The sequence below is a fragment of the Lithobates pipiens genome, unplaced genomic scaffold (assembly GCF_037356315.1).
Source record: "Lithobates pipiens isolate NorthernLeopardFrog02 unplaced genomic scaffold, aLitPip1_a1.2 Scaffold_25, whole genome shotgun sequence".
NCBI classification, from domain to species: Eukaryota; Metazoa; Chordata; class Amphibia; order Anura; family Ranidae; genus Lithobates; species Lithobates pipiens.
In genome coordinates this window covers 188,755,703-188,780,152 of record NW_027507787.1, presented here as the reverse complement: position 1 = coordinate 188,780,152, position 24,450 = coordinate 188,755,703, and the positions used below count along the sequence as shown (strand labels likewise).

Genomic DNA, 24,450 nt, shown 5'->3' with positions numbered 1-24,450 from the left:
AATTTGAGTAGCTTAACCACTTCAATACAGGGCACTTAAACACCTTCCTGCCCAGACCAATTTTGAGCTTTCAGCGCTGTTGCACTTTGAATGACAATTACGCGGTCATGCTACACTGTACCCAAATGAAATTTTTATCATTTTTTTCCCACTTTTTTTCCCACAAATAGAGCTTTCTTTTGGTGGTATTTGATCACCTCTACGGTTTTTATTTTTTGCGCTACAAATAAAAAAAGTACCGAAAATTTTGAAAAAAAAAATGTTTTTTTTTGTTTCAGTTTCAAAACTTTGTAAATAAGTACGTGTTCTCCTTCACTGATGGGCACTGATGGGGCTACACTGATGGGCACTGATAAGGCGGCACTGATGGGCACCAATGTGGCACCAATGAAGTGGCACTGATATGTGGCACTGATAGGCGGCACTGATGGGCGACACGGATGGGCGACACGGATGGGCGACACGGACGGACACTGATAGGTGGCACAAATTGGCACTGATAGCTGGCACGGATTGGCATGGATGGGCGGCACAGATGGATGGCAAAGATGGGCATGGATAGGCGGCACAGATGGGCATGGATAGGCGGCACAGATGGGCATGGGTGGGCATGGATAGGCGGCACAGGTGGGCACTGATAGGCGGCACAGGTGGGCACTGATAGGCGGCACAGGTGGGCACTCATAGGCGGCATTGGTGTTATACTATAGTAATGGATGCCAATCAGTGCCAAACAATAATGCATGCCAATCAGTGATGCCCATTGTGGGCACTGACTGGCATCCATTATGGGCACTGATTGGCACCCATTGTGCTGACTGGCATCCCTGGTGGTCTAGGGAGGATTACCTTTTCCCTGGTGGTCTGGTGGCGTCCCTGGTGGTCCAGTGTGGGCATCCTCGGGGGGGCTGTGCTGATAATCGATCAGCACAGATCCCCCCTGTCAGAGGAGCAGCCGATCAGCTCTCCTCTACTCGCGTCTGACAGACGCGAGTGAGGGAAAGCCGATCACCGGCTCTTTCCATTTACACTGTGATCAGCCGTGATTGGACACGGCTGATCACGTGGTAAAGAGTCTCCGTCGGAGACTCTTTACCGAGATCGTAGTTGCCGGGTGTCAGACTGACACCCCGCAACAACGATCGCCACGATGCGCACCCCCGGGGGCGCGCAGCGGCTCATAATCCTGATCACGTCATATGACGTCCGGTCAGGATTATGCAACCACTTTGTAGCCGTCAATTGCCTATAGGGCGGGCGGCAAGTGGTTAAAAACCATCCTTATGTGGCAATGGTTCTTAGGTACCAAGGACTGCATTCCGGAGAGGAACTCTGCCTATTTTCCTCTACACCCAGAAGGCAGGCTTGCACACTGTGTGGGGTATGATGTGGCAACTTGTGGTTGTTCAGTAACTGAAATGCCGCGTACACACGATCTGAATTCTTGTCGGAAAAAGCTCTGATGGTTTTCCTGACGGAATTCCGCTCAAGCTGTCTTGCCTACACACAGTCACACCAAATTCCGATCGTTTATAACGCAGTGACTTACAACACATATGACGGGATTAGAAAAAGGAAGTTCAATAGCCAGTAGCCAATAGCTTCCATCTCGTATTTGAATCTGAAAATGCGTGATTTTTGGCATGTCGGAATTGCATACACACGATAGAAAGTTTTTCCATCAGGTTATCATGCTATCAATTTTTGCTTGGCGGAAATTCGGACAGCTAAATTCCGATGGAGCATACACACGGTCACATTTTCAGATGAAAAGCTCTCATCTGTCTTTTTCTGACCAGAATTCCAATCGTGTGTACGTGGCAAAAGTCTTTTGCATACTGTATTGTCTACAGATCACATTTTATCTACCGCAAAAAGTAGGAGGGGTTGGAACCCCTGTCAATTTTTTACAGTTATCTTGGGCTCCGCTAGAAAGATTTTTTCCTTTACTGCTTTTACCATATGGAAAGTAAGCAAAACACTTAAGCAACAGACAAAAATAAAAAAAGTTTTTCTTTAGAAAAGTAGGGGAAAGCTTAGGACCCCGTCTGATTTTTGTTGGTGTCCCTGCTGCAGATTTTTCCTCAGCAATACAATAAATTGGGGAAATCTCTAATGGAGGGCTGGATAGCAATAATAATCCAACAGGAGTATCAAACCTTCCCCACTCTATACCAAATTCGAAAAAAATAAAATAAAAAAAAGTTTTTTGGGTTGACATAGGTTGCTGCAGCATGTATATACCCCTGTTCGCTGAATTGCATCTTAAGAGGGAACAGTAAAAACAAGTCCTTAAAGTGTATAAACCCCAATAACAAGCCTCTCTTATTTGCTGTCTATTGGTCTATAAACGATACAATTGAAAGCATTTTGCTATATCTGTCCAATAAGTGCAAAAAGTTAATGCAGTCATCATGTATAAGGACCAGTAAGCTGCAGTATAAGTAATTTTTCCTCTTTCGGTGGCTTGCTTCCTTTTAACTAATTCCTACCTGCGCTATAGTCAAAAGACGACTACAGCGCGGGCTTAGTTTTTTCGGCAAGGTGTCCTTCGGACTCAGCTTATCACAGAATGGGGTAAAGGACCAATTACCATATAATCAGCTGTTAGCCAATGACGGCTGATCACAGGATGTAAACACAAGCCGGTTATCGGCTTTTATTTCCTTCGCTGATAGCATGTGGAGAGAGGAAGAAAGCCGATAGGTAAGCGGCTTGCGTTAAATGGACATGGGCACTGATCAGTGCAGTTCCACCAGTGCTGCCAATCAGTGCTTCCTCAGTGTCACCTATTTGTGTTGCCTACCAGTGCTTATTAGTGCCACTTATCAGTGCTGCCTACCAGTGTCACCTATCAGTGCCCATCAGTGCAGCCTAATAAGTGCACATCAGTGAAAGAGAAAAATAAAAATATTCTCCTTCACTGATGTGCGCCGATGAGGCTGCACTGATGGGCACTGGTAGGTGGCACTGATAAGGGCCACTTGTAGGCAACACTGTTAAGCGGCACTGCGTACCAGTGCCGCCTCATCAGTGCACATCAGTGGAGAAAAATTACCTATTTGCAAAATTTTATAACAAACTATGAAAAATGTTTTGTTTTTTCTCTCAAAATTTTCAGTCTTTTTTCATTAGTTTAGCAAAAAATAAAAAGCCCAGTGGTGATTAAATACCACCAAAAGAAAGCGCTATTTGTGTGAAAAAAATTATAACATTTCATATGGGTACAGTTTTGCATGACCGCGCAATTGTCATTCAAAGTGTGACAGCGCTGAAAGCTGGCCTGGGCAGGAAGGGGGTGAAAGTGCCCGGTAGGCAAGTGGCTAAATACTTTGAAAATGCTTGCTGAAACTGATAGCCTTTACAAGTCAAGCATGAACAATGTCTGTATGGGGGTTATTTACTAAAGGCAAAGTGCACTTGAAATTACACTTGGAAGTTCATTCGCTGTAGATCCGAGGGGGGACATGCAAGGGAACTAAAAAACAGCATTTTAGCTTGCACATGACTGGATAATAAAATCAGCAGAGCTTCCCTTCATTTCAGATCTAACCCTGAAGCCGCGTACACACAGGCGGATTGTATGGCCTACTTAGTCCGTCATACAATCCGACGGACAGTCCGTCATACTTTCGAATGAACGGACTTGACCACACACGGATAGCCAAACAGTCCGTCGAAAGCTTGCGCGATGACGTGTACAGCACGTACGACGGGACTAGAAATAGGAAGTCCAATACACAGCAATGCAACCTTCCGCCGTGTAAATCCTTTCTGAGCATGCGCCATTCTTAGTCCGTCGAACTAGCCTACTCACGAGCGGATTGTCCGCTGAAACCAAAGTATGACGGACAGAATTACGGAAATGCTGAAATACTTAGTACGCCAGACTGCACGCTGAAAAAGTCCGCTGAAGCCCACACACGAGCGGACTGTCCGCTGAAATGTGTTTCGGCGGACTAAGTAGGCCATACAGTCCGCCCGTGTGTACGCGGCATTAGATTTACAGCGACTGCACTTCCAAGTACAGCTTGCACTTGTAGTTTGCACTTGTAGTGCAAAGTGGATTTGTCTTTCGTAAATAACCCCCTATGTATTGGAGGTAAAGAATTCAGGCAGTACACTGAGATCAAGGATGATATATTTTCCTCCTCAATAACTAATAGCCTATAAGATTGGAAAAAAAATATGGTAAGGCATAGGAAGGTTGTATGTGGTCAATACGTGTGAATCAGTATTGATCAAGCATGCCAGAGTTACTTGGTTTAACTACTTATATAGCCAGAAACCATAAGTGAATTCAATTGTACTCTTTACATTGAAGATTATAATGAGCTAGCACATCGATTTGCTGGATCAGGCTGGAGAGAGGAATAAGCAATCACTTGAGTGTGTGAGCGGAAAAGACTCAGCTAATTCCCTGCATAATCATTCTGAGGTTACTTGTACTGAAGGATATCCAAGCTGCAAAGAACACTCACAATTTTTATTGCATTGCACACCTTTTTTCCCTGGATTTTGGCAGTAAAGGGATTGCAATAAAAACTTCTGATCAAGGATGACATTGCAAAGAACAGTAGGTGAATATGAATGTACATTTAGTCTTTGTATTAGGCTATTAGAATTTAATCTACCATAAAGATATTACCATTTATTTTTTTCAAATGATACAATTCCCTATTTATCAAATCCCCTCCATGTGACACCTCGGTAAAAAGCTATTTCTCCAACAATATGACTACCTACTTTAGAAACAGAAGAATGAGATTGGTATTGAGGACCTCCATTGTCTACTACTCATAGAAGGTTGGGCAGAAGTTCTTCAACAGAAGTCAAAAGATATTTAACTAATGCAGGATTGTTCCTTGCAATGGCTGTAGTGTGACCATGTGTGCTGGCAAGGGTCTAGGGCGCACCATTAAAATATATGTAAGCCCTGACTGTGATCTTCCTTTTTTTGCTCCCCTTTGGTCTGCTAAATATACAATTTATCGTGTTACCTGTTCCATAATACAAAAAAAATACCAGTTGATTTGGCCATAAATCTTGTGAGCTGAGGTGAAGGGAAAAGATGGAGATGTTCCCCATGTGCTTAGGAATTAAAAGCTGTGTTCCCATGTCAAAGAGGTAGATAGGCTACAGAAATATGCCAGAAATTGGTGGGGTGGGTTCTAAAGTCAGAAGATTTTTTACCATAATGCATTGCGAGACCAAGCTGCAGTGTGTGTGTCAATGGACATGCAAAGCGTAGCTCAGGATCAAGCCCGTGGCTTGCTATGGGGGCACTCAGCAGTGAGGAGGAGCCAGGATCACCGGTGGGGTACCAGAAAAGGGGAGGATGGAAGCTGCTCTGTGTAAAACTATTGCACAGCGCAGGCAAGTATAATAAGTTTGGAAAAAAAAAGAATTCCCTTTACAATCACCTACTCCACACACGTCAATTGCATTAGGCAATACATATTGCTGTGTGTGCTGGACTGATAGCAATAACTCTAGGGCCATTATTCATAGTTATCTCTAAACTGATGACCTGTTAAAGCTTTTAAAGTGTCAAATATGAAAATTGTGGGGTATCGAAGTTTGTCATCATTTCACAGGCATTCGCAATTTCAAGCCTTGACATGCAGAGTACTTATTTACTCAGTACAACCTCATCCTTTATATTGTGTATGTAGGCACTAAAATTAACTTCATGTATTTTTGTTGCTGGAAATTGGCGTTTGATAAACCACTGTGCTAATATGTTATAAAAAAAATCAAAAAAATCGGAAAACCACCATTTTATTCTATAGGATCTCTGCTTTCAAAAAATACAAAAAAAGACAAATACTGCTCTGGCAGTTAGAGGGATAAAAAATTTGGGAAATATTCATGTCTTCCAGGGGTGTACTAATTATATATTAGCACTCTTGAAAGAAGTACAAAGGCTCCTCCCACCAGTCTTAATCTGTCTGCATTGCATAGAGAACCAGTACATTGATGAGTCTAAAATAGGTATGTATTAAAATTATTAGCAAGCTCATGATCTAAAATTTGGCTTTAATCTGGTCAGTGGATTATTTACCTGAGATAAATTGGCCTATGGACTGTCTGCAGGATTGTTTCCTAGTTTAAACATTATTGATCAGATATACCAACATACATGCAATAATACTGTTCGATTAGCAGGTCGGCAGGCTTGGATATTAAATCAAACCTTAAGGGCCTTCCATCCAACAAGGGGGTAACAAGAAGAGGAGTTGGGGGGGGGGGGGGGGGGGATATGGACATAAGGAATTTTCTATCAAATCCCAGACAAACTAGGTAGTGATTTTAGTGGAAGAGGGAAAATTAGGGTAGGTAGGGTAGGTAGGGTAGATAGCAAGATCTTAGTGTCCTACCTGAGATCCAGAAAAAACAAAAACAGGGCAATAGTTTAATATACCAACTAGCCCGTATTCACAACATAAGGTTCCTAGCCTTCACTCGTGGCATTTACATTTTTGTGAATATTTAGGATAGTTACACCCCAAGTAGGTATGTTTATACGTTTAGTGGAGAGTGCTGTACTGTAGGGAGGTCAGATAGCTTCCACTTGGTAAGAATAGTCTTCCTAGCATAGTATGCAGTATAGCAGAGAAACAACTTTTTATGCTAAGCGGTATTAACCATATCAGTGGATTATTAGTGGATCCATAGGGATCACCACCCCACTCACCACACATAAATCCCCCACCACCTTCCGCCAAGAGTCTTGTATAAGTGGACATGATCACACCATGTGGATAAATGTACCAAGCTCCGTATAATTTTTAGGGTAGGTGGCTTCCACAGTAATATAAATGGTGGAGAGACACCATGGTGTTTAACATACTCTATGCAAAAAATTTTAGCTGCACCCATGTGTCTTTTTCCGATAGCGTAAGTGGAAGTTATTGTTGGATACCCTCTTCCCAATCACCATCAGTTAGTGTGGGAATGTCTTGTGAAAAAGTTGAGTAACGTTTGAGCTAGGTAAAGGTGTAAAGAGGACAGGAGTTTATCCACATGTTCAGCTATCAGAAGACACTCAACTACATAGGAGGCTAGAACAAAAGGAAAGGCAAATTGGGCCTGGACTGTGTGTCTAAGCTGTAAGGTGGTACAAGGATCTCAGCCCATCAATCATTAACAGATGTCCTTGAGACATAACATCCTGCAGCATTTTAATACCATATTTGACCCATATAAAACGGGTCGGGTATGGAATGAAAATGTGGGAGTCTGCAGTTCCCCCAAAGTATGGTGTAGGAGGGCCATACATCTGTGGCTCCTAATTTAATGCGGACCTCTCTCCATACATAGAGAGTGATCTTTATAGGAACAGTGAGGTAGGAACAGTGAGGTTGGAACAGGGCCCGGAAAACGAAATTACTTAAGTAATAGGAGCCTAGGAAAGCTGCCACTAAAGTAGCCACCAGGTTGTTATCCACCTGAGAAAATAAACAACGAATGGTCAGAACTACTGCAGTCCAATAGTGTTTCTGGAAGCATGGGAGGGCCAAGCCACCAAGGGTAAGCAGCAGCTGAAACAATCTTCTTAACAATCCTAGGTGTACCATCTGCCCATATAAAGGGGCTAACAATCTGATCCAGTTTATTAAATAAGAATGTTTTGTGAATAAGGACAGAAATATGTCTGAATATACTGTAAATGGGAACTTTGGGAGAAAAGTTTTTTTAATAAGGTTAGCTCTCTCCACGGGGGTTAAAGGTACAGAATTCCACATATCACATCAAGTGCGAGTCAAGTGGAGAAGTAGAAGCTGTAAATTAAGAAACAGATAGAATAATGGGTTCCTTTGGACCAGTGGTGGCTGGTGTTTTTTTTTCTGCAGTCCAATTGCACCACCGTGCTGATCGGTCAGCCCCACACTTACATCATCAAGCGGCATTGCTTCCCTTCGGGCGACGACTTGTCGCGTGTCTCTTCATGGCAGCCATGCGTTTCCTCCCTCCTTCCCATTCATTTCACAGCCGTTGTCGGCTGTGTCCTCTGCAGAGCTTCCGCCGCTGGAGACCAGACCAGAGCGGCTTTAAAAAAGGTATGTTTACCGATTTCTTCTTTACAGGGCTAGATAGGTTAGTGTTAGATCATGGATGTCTGTAGATGTAGAGATTTTAATACCCTGTACACACGAGCGGATTTTCCTTTGGAAAAAAACACTCAAGCTTGGCCTGCATACACACGGTCACACAAAAGTTCTCGGAATTTTCAACCGTCAAAAACGCGGTGACGTACAAGGCGATTCAGTTCGCATTGAGAGCTATACAAGTATTTCATTCATTCATTCACTACGATGAGCCTAAAAAATGAAGTTCAATGCTTCAGAGCATGCATCGAATTGTTAACGAGCATGCGTAGGAATTTTGCACAACGGAATTGGTACAGACGATCGGAAATTTTTCTGACTGAAAAAGTGAGAACCTGGTCTCAATCTTTTGCTGGCGGGAATTCCGCCAGCAAAAGTCCGATGGAGCATACACATGGTCAGAATTTCCAACCAGAAGCTCACATCAGACTTTTGCTGGCTGAATTTCCAATTGTGTGTACAAGGCATTAGGCTTGACTTCCACTTCAATCTTAGCATTAAGGCCCCTAACAATCCAGGACATAATTGTTAAGGAAGTCATGAGTATAGCTAGAGAATATTACAAAGTAAAAAGGGAGAGAGCTCCATTGGACCTGAAAGGACAGCCAGTATAAAGCATTTGACCAAAAAATGCAATCTAGTAGTAATAAGAGGTCAGTATAGCATCCTTCAAGTGAGAACAGTTCACTAAAAAGGTAACCCCAACACTAACAGGCAGCAATAAACCCACCCCATCGCCCCCAAAAGGAGGCAATAAAAAACATTGGGGTTGTAAATAGAAAAAGCAACCGAAACAGTATCAAAAGAGGTATTCCTTTGAGATGCTGCTGGTAAATCACTGTGTATCATTCAGATAAAAACTGAGGGCGCATAGTTGCCAACCCCCAACTACTGTGTATTACACATTCAAACATTATAGCTTTGCAACTAGACCTGAGCACAGTAGAAGCAAAAACGAATAGTTCATAGAATTATAAAACAGATGGACTTCACATGGTGATTCCATGCAGCCATCCTGATATAAGGCACCAGGATTTACATCTACCAAGATAAAAATGATCACTGTAGACAGGTAAAACACAGCATAGAGTTCACTGCAGCTAAAAAGGGATATTGAGCTCAGCATGGCAAAGCCTGATAATCCAACTTGAATGAAAGCAGCAAGGAGCTAGATGGGCATAGCATCAGTACACCGATATTGCTAGTGGCTTCTAGGCAGTGTGTCAAGTCAAGCAAAGGCCTACTCCGACGAAGTAAAGACTTTAACAGACTCACCATCTTCTACTCTCAAACAGGCTGGAAAAAGCATGCTGTATTTTTAATGCCTTCATTGCGAAGCTGTAGTTTCATTTGGTCAAAGGTTCGGCGGAGCCTTTGTGTATCGACTGAGTAATCATGAAAGATTATCAGCCTGATTTTTTTAAAGTTGAGGTACTCAAGCTTCCTGGAATCCCGTAGTACCAAGACTCTGTCACGAAAAATCAAGACTCGGAAGATGAAAGTTTGTAGTGGGGTGCCCGAAGGGCCTTTTGTGGCTGGAATTCTGCGGGCTCGTTCTACAGCAAAGAAGGCGGAAAATGGTGTCTGCAAGAGCAATGAGTGCAGCAGCTGTCCAGTAAAGGGCTTTGGGTCCTGTCCCTTGGTACCTTCTATCTAAAGATTGTTCTGACGGTACGGGAAACCTGGGAACTTAGGATATTATTATACCACCCGCAAATGGAAGCTGCTAGTCTTAAGCAGGGTATACATGGATCAAAAATCGTCCAGTTCAGCAGTGGCTTCTGTTGAACGGTCCTGCTGGAAAACAAGCATTTGATCAGCGCATGCAGCCAAGGGAGGAGGACCTGCTCTCAGAATACAAAATACAAAGACACAGTGGGAGAGATTCCTGCATAGCTTGCATGGATTCAAGGGGGAGTTTTTTTTGTCGTTCAACGGAAAAACAAAAAAACCCAGTTTGTATACTCCGCTTTAGGCACATTTTACGCACTTGATGAGGGGGGGCTTCCATGTGGCTGTGGCTCTCAGCGTCCTTATTGACCAGTCACTGCTATGTGGGGGGGGGGGGGGGATGCAGCACAGCCATCACATTTACCAACCCCATCTCTCATTTTCTTTCCTACTTTATATATATATTTTTTTTTTTATTCCCCCCTAGATGCTAATCCCTTCTTTTCTTAAGATTTTCTTGGTTCTTCTCCCTAACACTACAACAGAGATGTTCCCTCACTGTTAACATTGCGAAGAGTTACCACCCTCTCTCTAAGGCTGCTTTATACACACATCTTGATTTGTCTTAGTTTTAAGCTGGATATACACATTCAGTTTTTTTTTTTCGTTCAACCAGGAGAAAAAAAAACCCCTTACAGATGCCCACAAGAACACAACGATGTGTGATGCGAGGATCTCTTCTGATGCACTCGTATTATGACAGGGGGCCTCACATCCCGCCAGAATACACTGATCAGTGCTTGCAGCCGCTGCCTCTGTCACTTTTACATTAAAGCCCAGAGCCTGCTGGTAAAAAAACAGGAGCAAACTGCTATTTCAGCTAAGAGCTTCAACTGAAAATGTAGGCGATGACTGTAGCTTTTGGAAGTACCTAGTACGTCTGAAGAGTTTAAAACGAGCTGACTCCTGGACTGGGTAGACAGCCTCCTGAATTCATAGGAGTTTATCCACCCCTACCAAAACTGAACATTGTTCACAATACTTGTTTAAAGCTTCAAAAGGCCAGTTTAGCCATAAGGGAAACCTGGCATGAGAGGGATAAGGGGGCTGCCATTGCAGACCTGCTAAAAATAGTAGTTTGTTTTATCACTAGCATGCAGCAAAATAAATAAAGGTGAATTCAGAATGCCTAATCTGCATACTGCTCAGTGGCTTAGAAAGCATTGATGTCTATGAAGCTAGTATTTTTAGAAGCACGTTTTATTTTATTTTTTGTGGGTCTGCTCTGGATGCTCCAGTTTCCTTGCTTGGTCCTAGTTTAAGGGCAAAAAAACTAGACCCCATTATTTCCTTTGGTCTCCCCTACAGCTCTTTTCCCCATTACTGACTAGTCATGCCTTGTTCTGCACTCTGTGTATTTACAGGCAGCCATCTTAGTAGAGGTGGCGCTTTGTTTCCTCTTGTTAAGGCCTTTAGCAGGAAAAACAGTGAATCACATAGTACTGATATCACCAAACCTTGTTTGCCGGCAAAGGATGCACAGGTGTTCCTTACATCCATGTGCAGGCAGTCCCATTCATGCCTACTGGGATGCAGTGGCTGCATGGCACAGCCGCCGGTCCCAATTTGACAGCCATACAGGCGCATGTCACCAAATTAACACTGTCTGCACTGTAGTGCATAGATGTCCCACTCCTAAGTGAAATTTTAGAGTCACTTGAATTCCAATTCTAGCTCCCAGGTGCTAGAACGATCACCATCAATGCATTTGGGTAAGTGGGTCTACTTATTGTTCAGGATTTTGAGCTTTTTTTTAAGCCTGGTACACACATGCCAAAAATCAGCCGGTTCAGCAAGAATAGGTCGACTTTTGGTCCTGGTGTACAACTGTCTGTTCAACTGAAGCTGGTCTAATGACCAGCTTTTGCTAAACAAGCAAGCCAGAAAACCAGCATTCAAACAGCGCTTGCAGCCAATTGCTGCAAGTGCTGATCAGGGTTTTCTGGCGGGGGATGGGGGGGACGGAGGGGAGGGGGAGAATATCACTCCCCATGTCAAAATACAATGTCTTAGCCGGAGACATCCCTGCTACAACATCGCTTGTGTTGATGAGTGGATCTGTCAGTTTTTTTACGTTCAACCTACTGTTTGAATAAAATAAACTCTGTGTGTGTGCCCAACTTAAGTCAATACATTTTCCTTTACAATCAAAGCCCATAAATAAAGATGCAAATAATCGTCTATGCCAGCCATCCTCAACCAGGATTCCTCCAGAAGTAGCTAGGGGTTCTTTGAGCTGTAGCAGATTGCCTTGGCAAGGCCACTTGGCAGAGCTAGCTGAATGGCACCAAAGACCTTTTTAGTTGTCTGTAAAGGGGGGATTTTTCCCACAGACTACCACTGTAAGAGGATCATTCTTCCCACTGCCCACCATTGTAAGGAAGCATTCTTCTGGCAGAGAGATTTTTCGCTGCTGACCTCCAATGAATTGGTTTTCAGAAGGGTTCCTTGAGGCTTGAAAATGATCTCAAGGGTTCCTCTTGGTTTAAAAGGCTGATCTATACTAAAAATTCATGTATTCCTGAATCCTGTTTTGCTCTCAGTTATCCTCTGAACACATGGATTATTAACAAAGAATAGAGACTACTTTTTGCATTAAATGTTTTTATTGCCAAACAAAATAATGTTAATGGCTTAACATTTTTTTAACATTTCTCTTTATATTTATCCACCAACTTTCATATTTTCCTTTAAAGCATAAAATATTTTAGTCTTGCTAAAAATGCTCAAATTATTTAGTGACAAAGCCCTTTTGTCTTTTGCATCTGAAAGATAATTTGTAACATCTGATGTTTCTGTAAACATTTAGGGTCCATTCACACCCAAGCAGTCCATTTATATTGCTCCTTAATATGTGTTGCATTAAAGCCCAATTGAACTTTCAGTTGAATTCTTCTAAATACATTCCAGGCACATACAAAAACTGTGCAAAGTCTCACAGTTTATTTTTTTTAGACAGCAGCCACAGCCAGAGTAGAAAATCCTGTCTCGTGCCAGCATGCTGTAGACCAGGGATCCTCAAACTACGGCCCTCCAGCTGTTGCAAAACTACACATCCCATGAGGCATTGTAAAACTCTGACATTCACAGACATGACTAGGCATGATGGGAATTGTAGTTCCTGAACAACTGGAGGGCCATAGTTTGAAGACCCATGCTGTAGACGAGCGTGCCTTTTCTGTGTGTGGAAAATGCTGGTCTCTGTTCTAGTATGCCCCCTGCTGAGTCAAGCCTATATCTCTGCAATGAGCGAAGCTCAAGCTCCCTGCTGATTGGAAAGCTCTAGCCCAGCAGGGGGTGTAGCATGAGGGCAAGAGACAGGCTTTTTGATGTAGGCCAAGGCTGGTTTTTAACCACTTGTGGAACGCCTATCCACAAGGTAATGTAGACGGGTGGCCCACACTGGCAAAGTGACCTACCCGTACATCACTGCTGACTTCCAGTTACCATGTCACGACTGGTGAAATCTTCCAGAGCTCAAGTGGCTGAAGAAAACAAGCTGTGTGACTGTGTACAACTTTAACTTTGATGCACCTGGAATGTATTTCCATGATTTAAAGTAAAGGTTCAGTTGGCCTTTATGGCCAAACCATCAAAACAGATCAAACTTTGCACTGATTCAGTGTGTAAATTTTGACGATTGGTATTCAAGAGTGTCAGACTCCAAAGCAAATCGCACATAGCATAACTTCAACAAAAAAATTTTGCATTGGAAAAGTGGTTAATATGCACTCACATTGCAATTTAATTAAATTGTATACAGGAAGGAAAGACACACAGCAAAAGTGAACACTAGTCACCAAGATTAAATCCAAAATGTAAAAGGGTTTCTATGGTCAAAATGTAAAATCATATTTAATTTCCACATTACACAGCCTACTTCTATTAATCTGAACAACCATGAAGTGTATAAAAAATTGTGAAGATCTCCACTCATTCACTTCCTTGAATTCTGTGACATATTCACTATGCCCTGTGAGTAGGCATGCTGTGTCACCGAGTTCACAGAACCTGCCTTCAGAACTACAGTAAAAACTGAGCTTGAGAGTAACTTGGTTTGAGAGCGTTTTGCAAGACAAGCAAAATGTTTAAAAAATGTTGACTTGATATACAAGCGATGTCTTGATATAAGAGAAGTGTCATGTCACAACTAAGTATAAAAGAGTAGAGAAGAGAGGCGCCTCTAAGGCCGCGTACACACGGGCGGACTGTTCGCCCAACTTAGTTTGTCAAACAATCCGCTCAAAATTTGCATGAGCGGACTTGACCACACACGATGAACGAACAGTCCGCTGAAAGCGTGCGCAATGACGTGAACGGCACGTTACGTCAGGACGAGAAATTCGACGTCCAATACACTGCAATGCAACCTTCGCCGTGTAAATCCTTTCTGAGCATGCGCGAAACTTAGTTTGTCGAACAAGCCTACACACGACGGACTGTCCGCTCAAACCAAGTTTCAGCGGACTGTCTTACGGGAATTCCGAAAAACTTTGTTCGTCAGACTGTCCGCTGAAACTGTCCGCTGAAGCCCACACAAGAGCGGACTGTCCGCTGAAACACTGTTCAGCGGACAAAGTTGGGCGAACAGTCCGCCCGTGTGTACGCGGCCTAAGTGTAGCAATATGTTTACATTTAATGAAGATACAACATTTAGCAACTCACATGGCTGATAATTAAAACAGGCACATCTAAGTATGCAGGCATCCGGGGTAAAGCTGTCCACATAGACCATCCTCCTCACCACCATTAATGCCATCCATTCCACGCTGCGCTCCACGAGCTGTTCAAGCCAGGGTTTCAGATTGGGGTAGTCTTCCTGGTCACGATTGCAGACTGACAGTGGTGAGAGCCGACAGATTATCTATGTGGAGAGGTTTACCTTGGATGCCTGTGCCATGTGCCTATTTTAATCATCAACCATGTGAGTTGCTAAATGTTGTACCTTCACTATATGTAACCATATTGCTACACTTAGAGGCGCCTCTTTTCTCTTTTATACTCTGTAGCTCCTGCTGGATTTTGCTTCTAATCCCCTTGTGGAGGCTGCCATTTGTGGATGAACATTTTATGGTTACACAACCTATCACATTGCTATAATATTTTTATATGGACTATAAACTGAAGGACTTATGTATAAATGGTTGTGGAACAAATCATCTGAGTTTACATTATTTCTTATGGGGAAATTCGCTTTGATATAAGAGGGCTTTGGATTACAAGCATGTTTCTGGAACGAATTATGCTCGCAATCCAAGGTTTTACTGTACAGAGGAGCTGAGGGGAGGAGTTTCGGGAAATGGCGTCAGTACAGGAATCATTGCTTGCAGGCAGCAAGATACCATGGGATATGCACTGATCAGCCAAACCATTATGACCGCTGACAGGTAAAGTGAATTACATTATTTATTTAATTACAATGGCAACTGAAAGTGGGTGGGATATATTAGGCAGGAAGTGAACATGTTGTCCCTAAAGTTGATGTGTTAAAAGCAGAAAAAAAATGGGCAATCGTAAGGATTTGAGCAGCTTTGAAGAGGGTCTAATGATAATGGCTACACGATTGGGTCACAGCAATTCCAAAACTGCAGCTCTTGTGTTATGTTCCCAGTCTGCTGTGGTCAGGACCTACCAAAAGCTGTCTAAGGAAAGAAAACCTATGAACCTGCAACAAGGTCATGGGTGGCCAAGGTTCACTGATGCATGTGGGGATTGAAGGCTGGCCCACACAGTCCAATTTAATAGAAGAGTCACTGTAACTCAAATTGCTTAAAAAGTTTATGCTGGTTCTCAAAGAGAAATGGCAGAACACATAGTGTTTCGCAGTTGGTTGCATATATGGATGCGTATCTGCAGATCGGTCAGGGTGCCCATGCTATCCCCTGTCCACAGCCAATGTTCCTACAATTGGCACATAAGCATCAGAACGGGGCCACATGGCAATTGAAGAAAGGAACTGGTCTGATGAATTTTCTTTTACATCATGTGGGTGGCCAGGTGTATGCGTGTTGCTTAATTGGGGAAGAGATGGTACCAGTATGTAATATGGGAAGAAGGCAAGCCAGCAGAGGCAGTGGGATTCCCGGAGAAATGTTCTGCTGGGAAACCTTGGGTCATGTCATTCATGTGTATGCTACTTTGGAGTCCATGCCTTGACTGGTCAGGGCTATTTTGGCGGCAAAAGGGGGACCTACTCACTATTAGGTAGGTGGTGACATAATTGAAAGTAAACAGCAGAAAAGCTGCAAAGCATGCCGTGAATCCAGGAAATTATGGAAACAGATTGCAGCACTCGCAATATGTAAGGAGAATTTTCAAGTAAGCTTAAAGGGGTTGTAAAGGTAAATGTTTTTTCACCTTAATGCATTCTATGCATTAAGGTGAAAAAAGATCTCACACTGCCGGCGCCCCCAGTCCCCCCGTATTACTTACCTGACCCCTCGAAAGTCCCGCGCTCGCCCCCGCCATCCTCTTCGCTACTCAGCCTGGCCTGATTGGCTGGAGTGGATGGATTGAAAGTCTATCACATCCAATGACGCAGCACATCGAGGCCTTGTGATACAGCGAGCGGCTATAGCCGCCGGCTGTATCACGGGAGCACGTCCGCAGGTGCTTTTCACCATGCAAGGGAGCTCGCATGAACATGAGAAGTACCTGAGAAGTACATGCGGGAGGAAGCCGAGACAGCCGCCGAGGGACCCCAGAAGAGCAGGTTTGGGGCCACTCTGTGCAAAACCAGCTGCACAGTGGAGGTAAGTATTACAGGTTTGTTATTTATTTTTTTTATTTATTTTTAACTTTACAATCCCTTTAAATAGGATTGTCAAAAAATTATTGTTTATATTGCAATTACAATACTGATGTTAAATAACATGCTGAAATTAATTAATCTGTATGCTGTGACCACAGATTTCCTTAAACCATCATGCTTGCTTCAGATCCTTCGCAAATACAGGTCAGAGGCAAAACACATGTACAGTAACCCATAGCCAGGAATATACACAAGCAATGAAGGATGTTTTGACTGAAATACACCTACCTTTTTTCCTTTGGTCACAGTTTTTCCAGAGCAGAGCGGGATTTCTTTTCAAGGAGAGCACAGCCTCCTACAACATGTCCATTTTATAGCAGAAGAGAACCCTAAAGCTCCACAGATAAAGATGTATATAGTGTGAGAAGAGTCGTGGACTTGTCACTGCACTTTGTGTTTTTGCTTATAAATAAAATTAAAAGTGAAAGCAGAATGAAAATATAATAAAAAGTTTTTTGTTTAAAAAAAGTAATTTGAGGTAGATTTCTGTTTTTTTTCCACAGTATCTTATTAGTTTTTACTAAACTGAACTTTCATCCAGCTTTTCAACCAACTGCGTATGTTTCCTTTTCTCCAAGATCTTGCTAAGTTCCTCCGTGAATGAATTGTACAAAGGAGAACTTGCCTCCTCACTCTGTCTTAAAAGCATATAACTGTTACCATTCATTTTTCTCAGCATGTTAGGCAGGGTACTGATCCCATTGGTGAACTCTGATGGTAAAGGGGGTGGTGGTGGTGGAGGAGGAGGATTTGTTTTGGTGGGAGATGCAGTTGGTGCTTCTCCAGGAATTATCTGAAGGCATCCATCAGAATAATTATGTTCCTCAGACTTGTCTTTGAAGTTTGAAGACACCGTTTGAAGTTCTACACTGGTTATCCGAGAATTGCTCATTGCATATTTGCCCTTTCTTTTTTGCTGGCAAGAAACATACAACAGAACTATAGAAAGGACTAAGCACAGTCCACCAAGAATCGTGATGATAGAAATGTACACAAATTCCAGCTTGGAAGAAGATTGAGGTGCTGGTGTTGGCAACTGGCTGTTGGGGGTAGCATCAGATGGTTTTGGCAGCTGTAGTAGAACACTGACGTTATATGAAGCAACTATATACTGCAAGCCTTTTTCTTCAGAGTAACAATCATATTCACCACTGTGATCCAAAAGAGCATCTGTGATGAGGAGTCCATCGACTCCCACTCGAAGGCGACCATCATCCTCATCCAGTGGGTCAGTACCATTCACTAGCCAAAGAGGCTTAGCTAGGTTGGACCAAAGGTCACACTGCAGAAGGACATCATCTCCTTTCAAGACAGTTCTCTGTTTCTTCACCGGAACTAAAAAGAAAGGTATATTAGTAAAAATTAATGTTGCAGACTCAGCTTGCCTGTTGCTCAAGAATAGAAAATAGCAAAATGTCATGGAGGTATTACGAGACTTCAAATGGAAAAGAATCGATGAAGGGTCTAAAGAGGCTACATATATTTACTGCTCAATGGAGCACAAATACTGTCTTTTCATTCTCTCCTATACTTAACCTTCCTTCTTCTCAGCCTAATATTGATTTATCTGTTATGATGCAGAAAATCTCAGATAGTACAATCTGACACAGTCTAGCAATGAATAAAACGTGTAACCCATCACTGATACATTAAATATCCTCTTGCCAATTATAAAACAAACAAGATGTAGTATGCAGCTCTAATACCAAGGAAAAGGATGTAAGAGTTTTGGAATCTTTCCTTAATAATTACCTATCCAAAGAATACATGGAGAAGATTTCTATGTCCTTGTGGAGGCCTCTACATTCTAACCCCAGAATACTAGGCTCCACCCACTATCATTCAATTGTCAAATAGCAGTAGTTTGACTGGGGGCATATGTTCTGCCTTCTGATTTGCCAAGAAGTCAAAATTTCTGTTTTCAGCCTAGGTGAAGAATGCAGAGGGTCTCTATAAGGACACTCATTTATAGATTAAAGCCAAAAAGTTACTTGTACTAATTGTTAAGTTGGGTATTTCTTAAGGCATTGGTCTCCAAACTGTGGTGGGGGGGTTAGACACAGACAGGGGTGGTAGGGGGGTTAGACACAGGCAGGGGTGGCGTGGGGGAGGGGGTAGAAACAGACAGGAGTGGTAGGAAGGGGGTTAGACACAGGCAGAGGTGGCAGGGGGGTTAGACACAAGCAAGCCACGGAGACGATGGGCGGGCGGCCAACTGTGCTCTGCCATTACATGTAATAGCAGCGGCGCCGGGCCATCCACACAGTGGACTAAGGAGAGAAGAGGGGGGGCGAGCGTGTGGAGTGATCGGGTGGGACCACTGTCTTCCTGGGCATCATTGTGCTGGCCCAGACCAATGGTCCCATTGGGTCCTATGGTAGGGCCGGCCCTGCCAACACTTATATACTTAATGCTTTTTTTTTTTTTTTCTTTTTTATTGATACAGAACAAAACAAAATAATTTGTTTATTAACTTTACAATGCATATTTACAAAACGTTTTATTCCACTTAACAAAAAAAAATGTGTCGTGTTTTAATGTGTCATATATTAATAACAGCCTAATTTACATGATGAACCTGAGAGCATTTTTTATTCATGTACAAGATTGGCTCCATTCACCAAGTATCACTGCTCCACTATGCACTATGACTTCTGACTGTTCTCCTTTGAGGCTGCATTCACACCTGAGCGTTTCAAAGTCACACATTTTTACTGTGGTTTTAAAGCGATTTTGCCGCGTTTTTGTTCAGGTCACCAATGTAAAAAGCAGAAAAACGCCTGTAATCTGCCCCAAAGAAGTTTACGTTCTTTTTTGAGCTTAGGGAGTTTTGCTTTAGGTGACAAAATGCTCAGATGTGAACAGGTGCCATTGAAATGAATGGGATTTTGCTTGTTGGTCGTTTTTCAGGCGTTTTGCAAGCGTTTTATGAGCTGAAAACGCTCAGGTGTGAATGCAGCCTAACACACAGGGGGGATTGCTCTGCAACACTTTCAGCTTGTGATGCTCATTAGAAAAATTGGACAGCAGTGAGAGGGCCTTAGATCAAGTCATAGGTACAGTGCAGACTCATAGGAAGCACATGTTAAAAAGGCATATGCTGTTGCCGTTTTCTCATCTGGTTGTTACTCCCCTGAGTCTGTAAATCAACACGAAGTACATTAATAAGAGCTTTTAGACCCCATTCACACCTGAGCGTTTTGTAGCTTGAAGCCTGAAGCTACAAAACGCTAGAGGGGAAAAAAATCCATTATTCTCAATGGAGATGGTTCATATCTCCACTCCACGTCACCTGAAGCCGAACGCCTGAAGCTCAAACAAGTTCCGGACCCTTTTTTGTCGCTCGAATTGAGCAGATTTGGGTGTTTTTCTTCTTTAAACATTGGTGACCCTTTGCCCTGCACAGAATCGCGGCAAATCGCGGTAAAAAAACGCCGCGAATCGTGAAAAAAAATGCCACAAAAAACGTCGCAAAAGCACGGTAAATTTGCGCGATTTTCTGCTTGAAAACACTACACTCAGGTGTGAATGCAGCCTTACAGTTTCATGAAAAACATTTGCTTATTACTTTCTATAGTCAAACTACATGTTGGTTCACCATAATGGAGGCTATTTTTTTAGTTGAGCTAATAATGGTAAAAATAAAAAAATATATACAATAGATTTTTACAGGATAACTTTTTTATTCTAATAAAAACAATTCACTGTCTGGACAATCACCCACTATTAGTTATTTTTTTTTGTGCAACCCAGCAGTTGCGGTTAGTTCAGCGATCTCCCCGCTGTACTATCTAATGTTAGTACATCGCTCTCCGCTGTTGTGCTATTGTGCTCTGACAGGGGGATGCTGGATGCCCCACCAGAACACTCCAGTCAGCTTAGAGCATTGACTGGAAGCCTAATGGCAGACTTTTTTCTGGCTCCATGCCGAAAGGCCGGAATGTTGGCAGGTTTCTATTGAACTGGCCAATGCTACCCAACATTCGGTCCATATGTACTAGGCTTTACACCGTTGTCACCAAAACAGTTATCCTTTGTGGAAGATCTTCCTGGACACATACTGCATATTGCAATGACAACGCTAACATTTTGCACTCCCTATCAAATTCTAGTACAATCTCCCTAGCAGAGGCACAGATGTCACCTAAAAATCTGACAAAGGTTTTGACTTTGAATAAACAATTTTTTTCTTTTTATGCTAAAGAAAATATTTACTTTCAATTTACTCCTCCTATTTTACAAAATTACTTTCTCACTATGTATGCTCATAAAGTACCACTTTCTCACTAGCATAGAATGCTGATGTTGTAAAATAAACAGAGCATTTACCCTGGTCTGTGTTGTTTAAACATCCTCCGTTACCATTCTGCATATCCTGCGTCATCCGTACCCTGTAAGCAGCCAAAAAAAACAATTTTAGCTGTAAAGTGTGATGACAATCACAGGCCGCAACAAAATCAGAATTTAAAATGTATTGAGAAAAGAGAAAGCAATATATCACTCTTAGGAAGGCCTGAACACTTTTCAACACAAAAGAAAAAGTAATATAATGAATCTTTAATAAATAATGGAGTCCTGCAGATACATCTGACATACCACTCTGATTGGTTAAGTAGATGTTTTGTTAATTGGGTAGGCTATTACATTAACCTCTTTCCACCAAACTTAAAAAAAACAATAGTAGGTAAAGGGAAACTATAACTAGTTTTATGGGGTTTTTCTTCTAAGTTTATACATTTTTAAACTGTTGACTTGTATCTGTTTATACAATTTACACAAACAATAATTACTTTGCAAATAAATGTTGATTTGTAATAACGATGACGTAGGATTCACAGGGCACTCTGGTTTAGCCAAAAAAACCTTACAACAGACGTGGTCTACTTTGAGGTTCAGTTTGTCTGACTGGAAGCTTGGACTGAGCTGCCTGATTATGGATAAGTCACTCCCGACTTTTTCACTCACTAGTCCAGACCATAATGCACAAGACCACATTTCCTTTAATAAAAATATAAACCTGCATCCATTGATAGAAAAAGGAAGTAAAAAAAAAAACTCTCAATGTGATCACAAAGTTTATCCATTACTTTGTTACATGTACAGCAGGGGTAGGCAACCTCGGCCCTCTAGCTGTGATGAAATTACAAATCCCATCATGCCTCTAGGAGTCATACCTGTGATTGTAAGGGTCTTGCAATGTCTCATGGGACTTGTAGTTTCAAAACAGCTGGAGGGCAGAGGTTGCCTACCCCTGCTATAGAGGTATATACAGGCGAGTATAAAGTTAGTCATAGACATATGAGGGCAATCAGGTGGCTGTATGCTTAAATGTAGTTATATGAATGTTACAAGTGCTGTCGACTGAATAAGTGTTATACCTGAAGGGTTCCACATGTACTGCCACTTTAAAGCTGGCTCCACCCAGGAGTGATGCCAAGGGTCAAGGGGTATGGTAGCCATCTTGGACACATGTAAGAGCCTAATAAGATGTACTGTCCTGAGATGCATGTTGCAGTGTACAGTGAGTACTGGAAATAAACTTCCATTGTTCCAGACCAGAGTCTTGTGTCTCTCACAACACAGAGGATATAACAGTGGCGACGAGGATGGGATTTACAAAGTGTCTATCAGTCTGAGAGAGAGACAAAGACATTGTGGATTGTTACCTGGATAAAAGCAATCACAGATCCCAGCAGGAAAATGTCATTGATCGGGACATTAAGTGAATTTGATGGAGAACAGACATCCTGGAGTTCCTGGGTGGAGAGACTGGAACAGTATTTCAGTGCAAATGGCATCCCAGGTGAAAGGCAAGTAGCAGTATTGCTGACAGTGGTCGGTGCTCAGACATATGACACTCTCAGGGATCTCCTTTCCCCTGTAAAACCAGCAACTAAGACATTGGCAGAGCTCCTGACACTGTTAGAGGGTCACTTCCAGCCTAAACCACTAGAGATTGCAGAAAGATTTCGTTTTTATCAGAGGCAGCAGCAGCCAGGTGAAGAAATTAAAGCTTATGTGCTCGCCCTTCGCAGACTAGCCTCTACCTGTTCTTTTGGGGAGTACCTACCTACTGCACTGAGAGATAAGTTTGTCATGGGACTGAATTGTGACTCTAGCCAAAAGAGACTGTTAACAGAGAAAGACCTTACCCTTGCAAAGGCAATTGAGATAGCTTCAATGATGGAAATGGCTGTGAAAGATACAGAGGAATTGAACCCACAGGGCAGAAGAGAAGAGGTGAAACAAGAAGTTTTCAGAACAGCAGTCAAGCCCACAGTCACAAACTGGAAATACAGACCTCCACCAAGCCGGGGGTCAGCTTGCTACCATTGTGGGAATACAGACCATGATCACAAAGTCTGCAGGTTTAAGGATCAGACCTGTCATAATTGTGGTAAAACAGGACATCTGAAACGAGTTTGCCGGAGCAAGAAGGTGCGAGATAAACAACCTCTGAACCCCAAGACAAAGACCTATATGGTGGGAAGATATACATCACCATCTGAGTCAGAGGATGAGGAAGTGCTCCACAGTTTAGACATACATCATATGCATTCAGCACCCTCTGCAATGACTGTAGAGGTAACCATTGAGGGAAAGAAACTAAAGATGGATGTAGACACAGGAGCAGCAGTTTCAGTTATCACTCAGAAACAATGGAGACAACTTCAGACCCAAACAACTGTCCGCCCAACGCCAATCAAACTGCAGACATACTCAAAGCAGATACTCCACCCACTGGGTTATGCAAAAGGGCAGGTATTGTACAAGGGTCAGACAAAGAGACTGCCATTATATATACTAGAGAATGGGGGACCCCCTCTCTTTGGGAGAGACTGGATTGCTCACTTTGGTATGCCAGACATCGCCATAAATCCCTGTAACACTGTGACAATTCCATTAGGAGATAATGAGGGATGGGTGGTGTCCCTGAAGCAGCGGTTCCCAAAGATCTTTGATGACCAGTTGGGGAAAATAAAGCATGACTGTGTGAGGCTCAAGCTGAAACCCAACGCCCAGCCTAAATTCTTCAAAGCTTGCACAGTACCTTTCGCACTCCGAGCAGGAGTGAAAGCAGAACTAAGTCGGCTGGAGGAACAAGGTGTCATCTCAAAGGTAGAGCACAGCGAGTGGGCATCACCTGTTGTACCAGTGAAGAAAGCGAATGGGGACTTGCGCATTTGTGGCGATTTCCGCATGGCACTGAACTCCCAACCGGAAATAGACCAGTACCCTCTACCCAGAGTAGATGACATTTTTGCCTCTCTTGCAGGGGGTCAAAAGTTCACCAAGCTTGATCTCAAACAAGCATATTTACAGTTTGAGGTCCATCCTTCTTCCCGCAAGTTTCTGACCATCAACACCCACAAGGGACTGTATGAGTACAATCGGATGGTGTTTGGTGTAGCCTCTGCCCCAGCCATTTGGCAACGGAAGATGGATGAGATTTTGGCGGACATTCCTTTCACTCAGTGCCTGTTAGATGACATGCTCATCACGGGACGGACGGACCAGGAACACAAGCAAAACGTGGAGCTTGTGTTGGAAAGACTCCAAGAGCAGGGTCTGAAAGTGAACTTAGCAAAATGCCAATTCATGGTGCCAAAATTGGAGTTTTGTGGCCACCTTGTGGATGCAGACGGTATACACACCACAGAAGCCAAGGTTGATGCCTTAGTCAAAGCTCCTGTCCCAACGAATGTCCAGCAGCTGCGATCATACCTTGGCTTGCTGAACTATTACCACAAATTTCTGCCAGATCTGGCACACACCTTGTTTCCGTTGAACAAGCTT

The 24,450-nt window shown here is 42.8% G+C and overlaps 1 protein-coding gene across 1 annotated transcript in view; it reads right to left on the bottom strand.

Moving 5' to 3' along the window:
* Positions 1-24,450, bottom strand: part of SEMA4G (semaphorin 4G) — a 305,506-nt gene that overhangs the window by 3,824 nt on the left and 277,232 nt on the right. The window contains exons 14-15 of the mRNA XM_077455317.1: positions 20,983-21,044; positions 16,882-17,988 (exon numbers count right to left, since the gene is read on the bottom strand). Of these exons, the coding sequence (XP_077311443.1) occupies positions 17,174-17,988; positions 20,983-21,044 (877 nt within the window). The 3' untranslated portion in view covers positions 16,882-17,173. The remainder of the gene's footprint in view (positions 1-16,881; positions 17,989-20,982; positions 21,045-24,450) is intronic.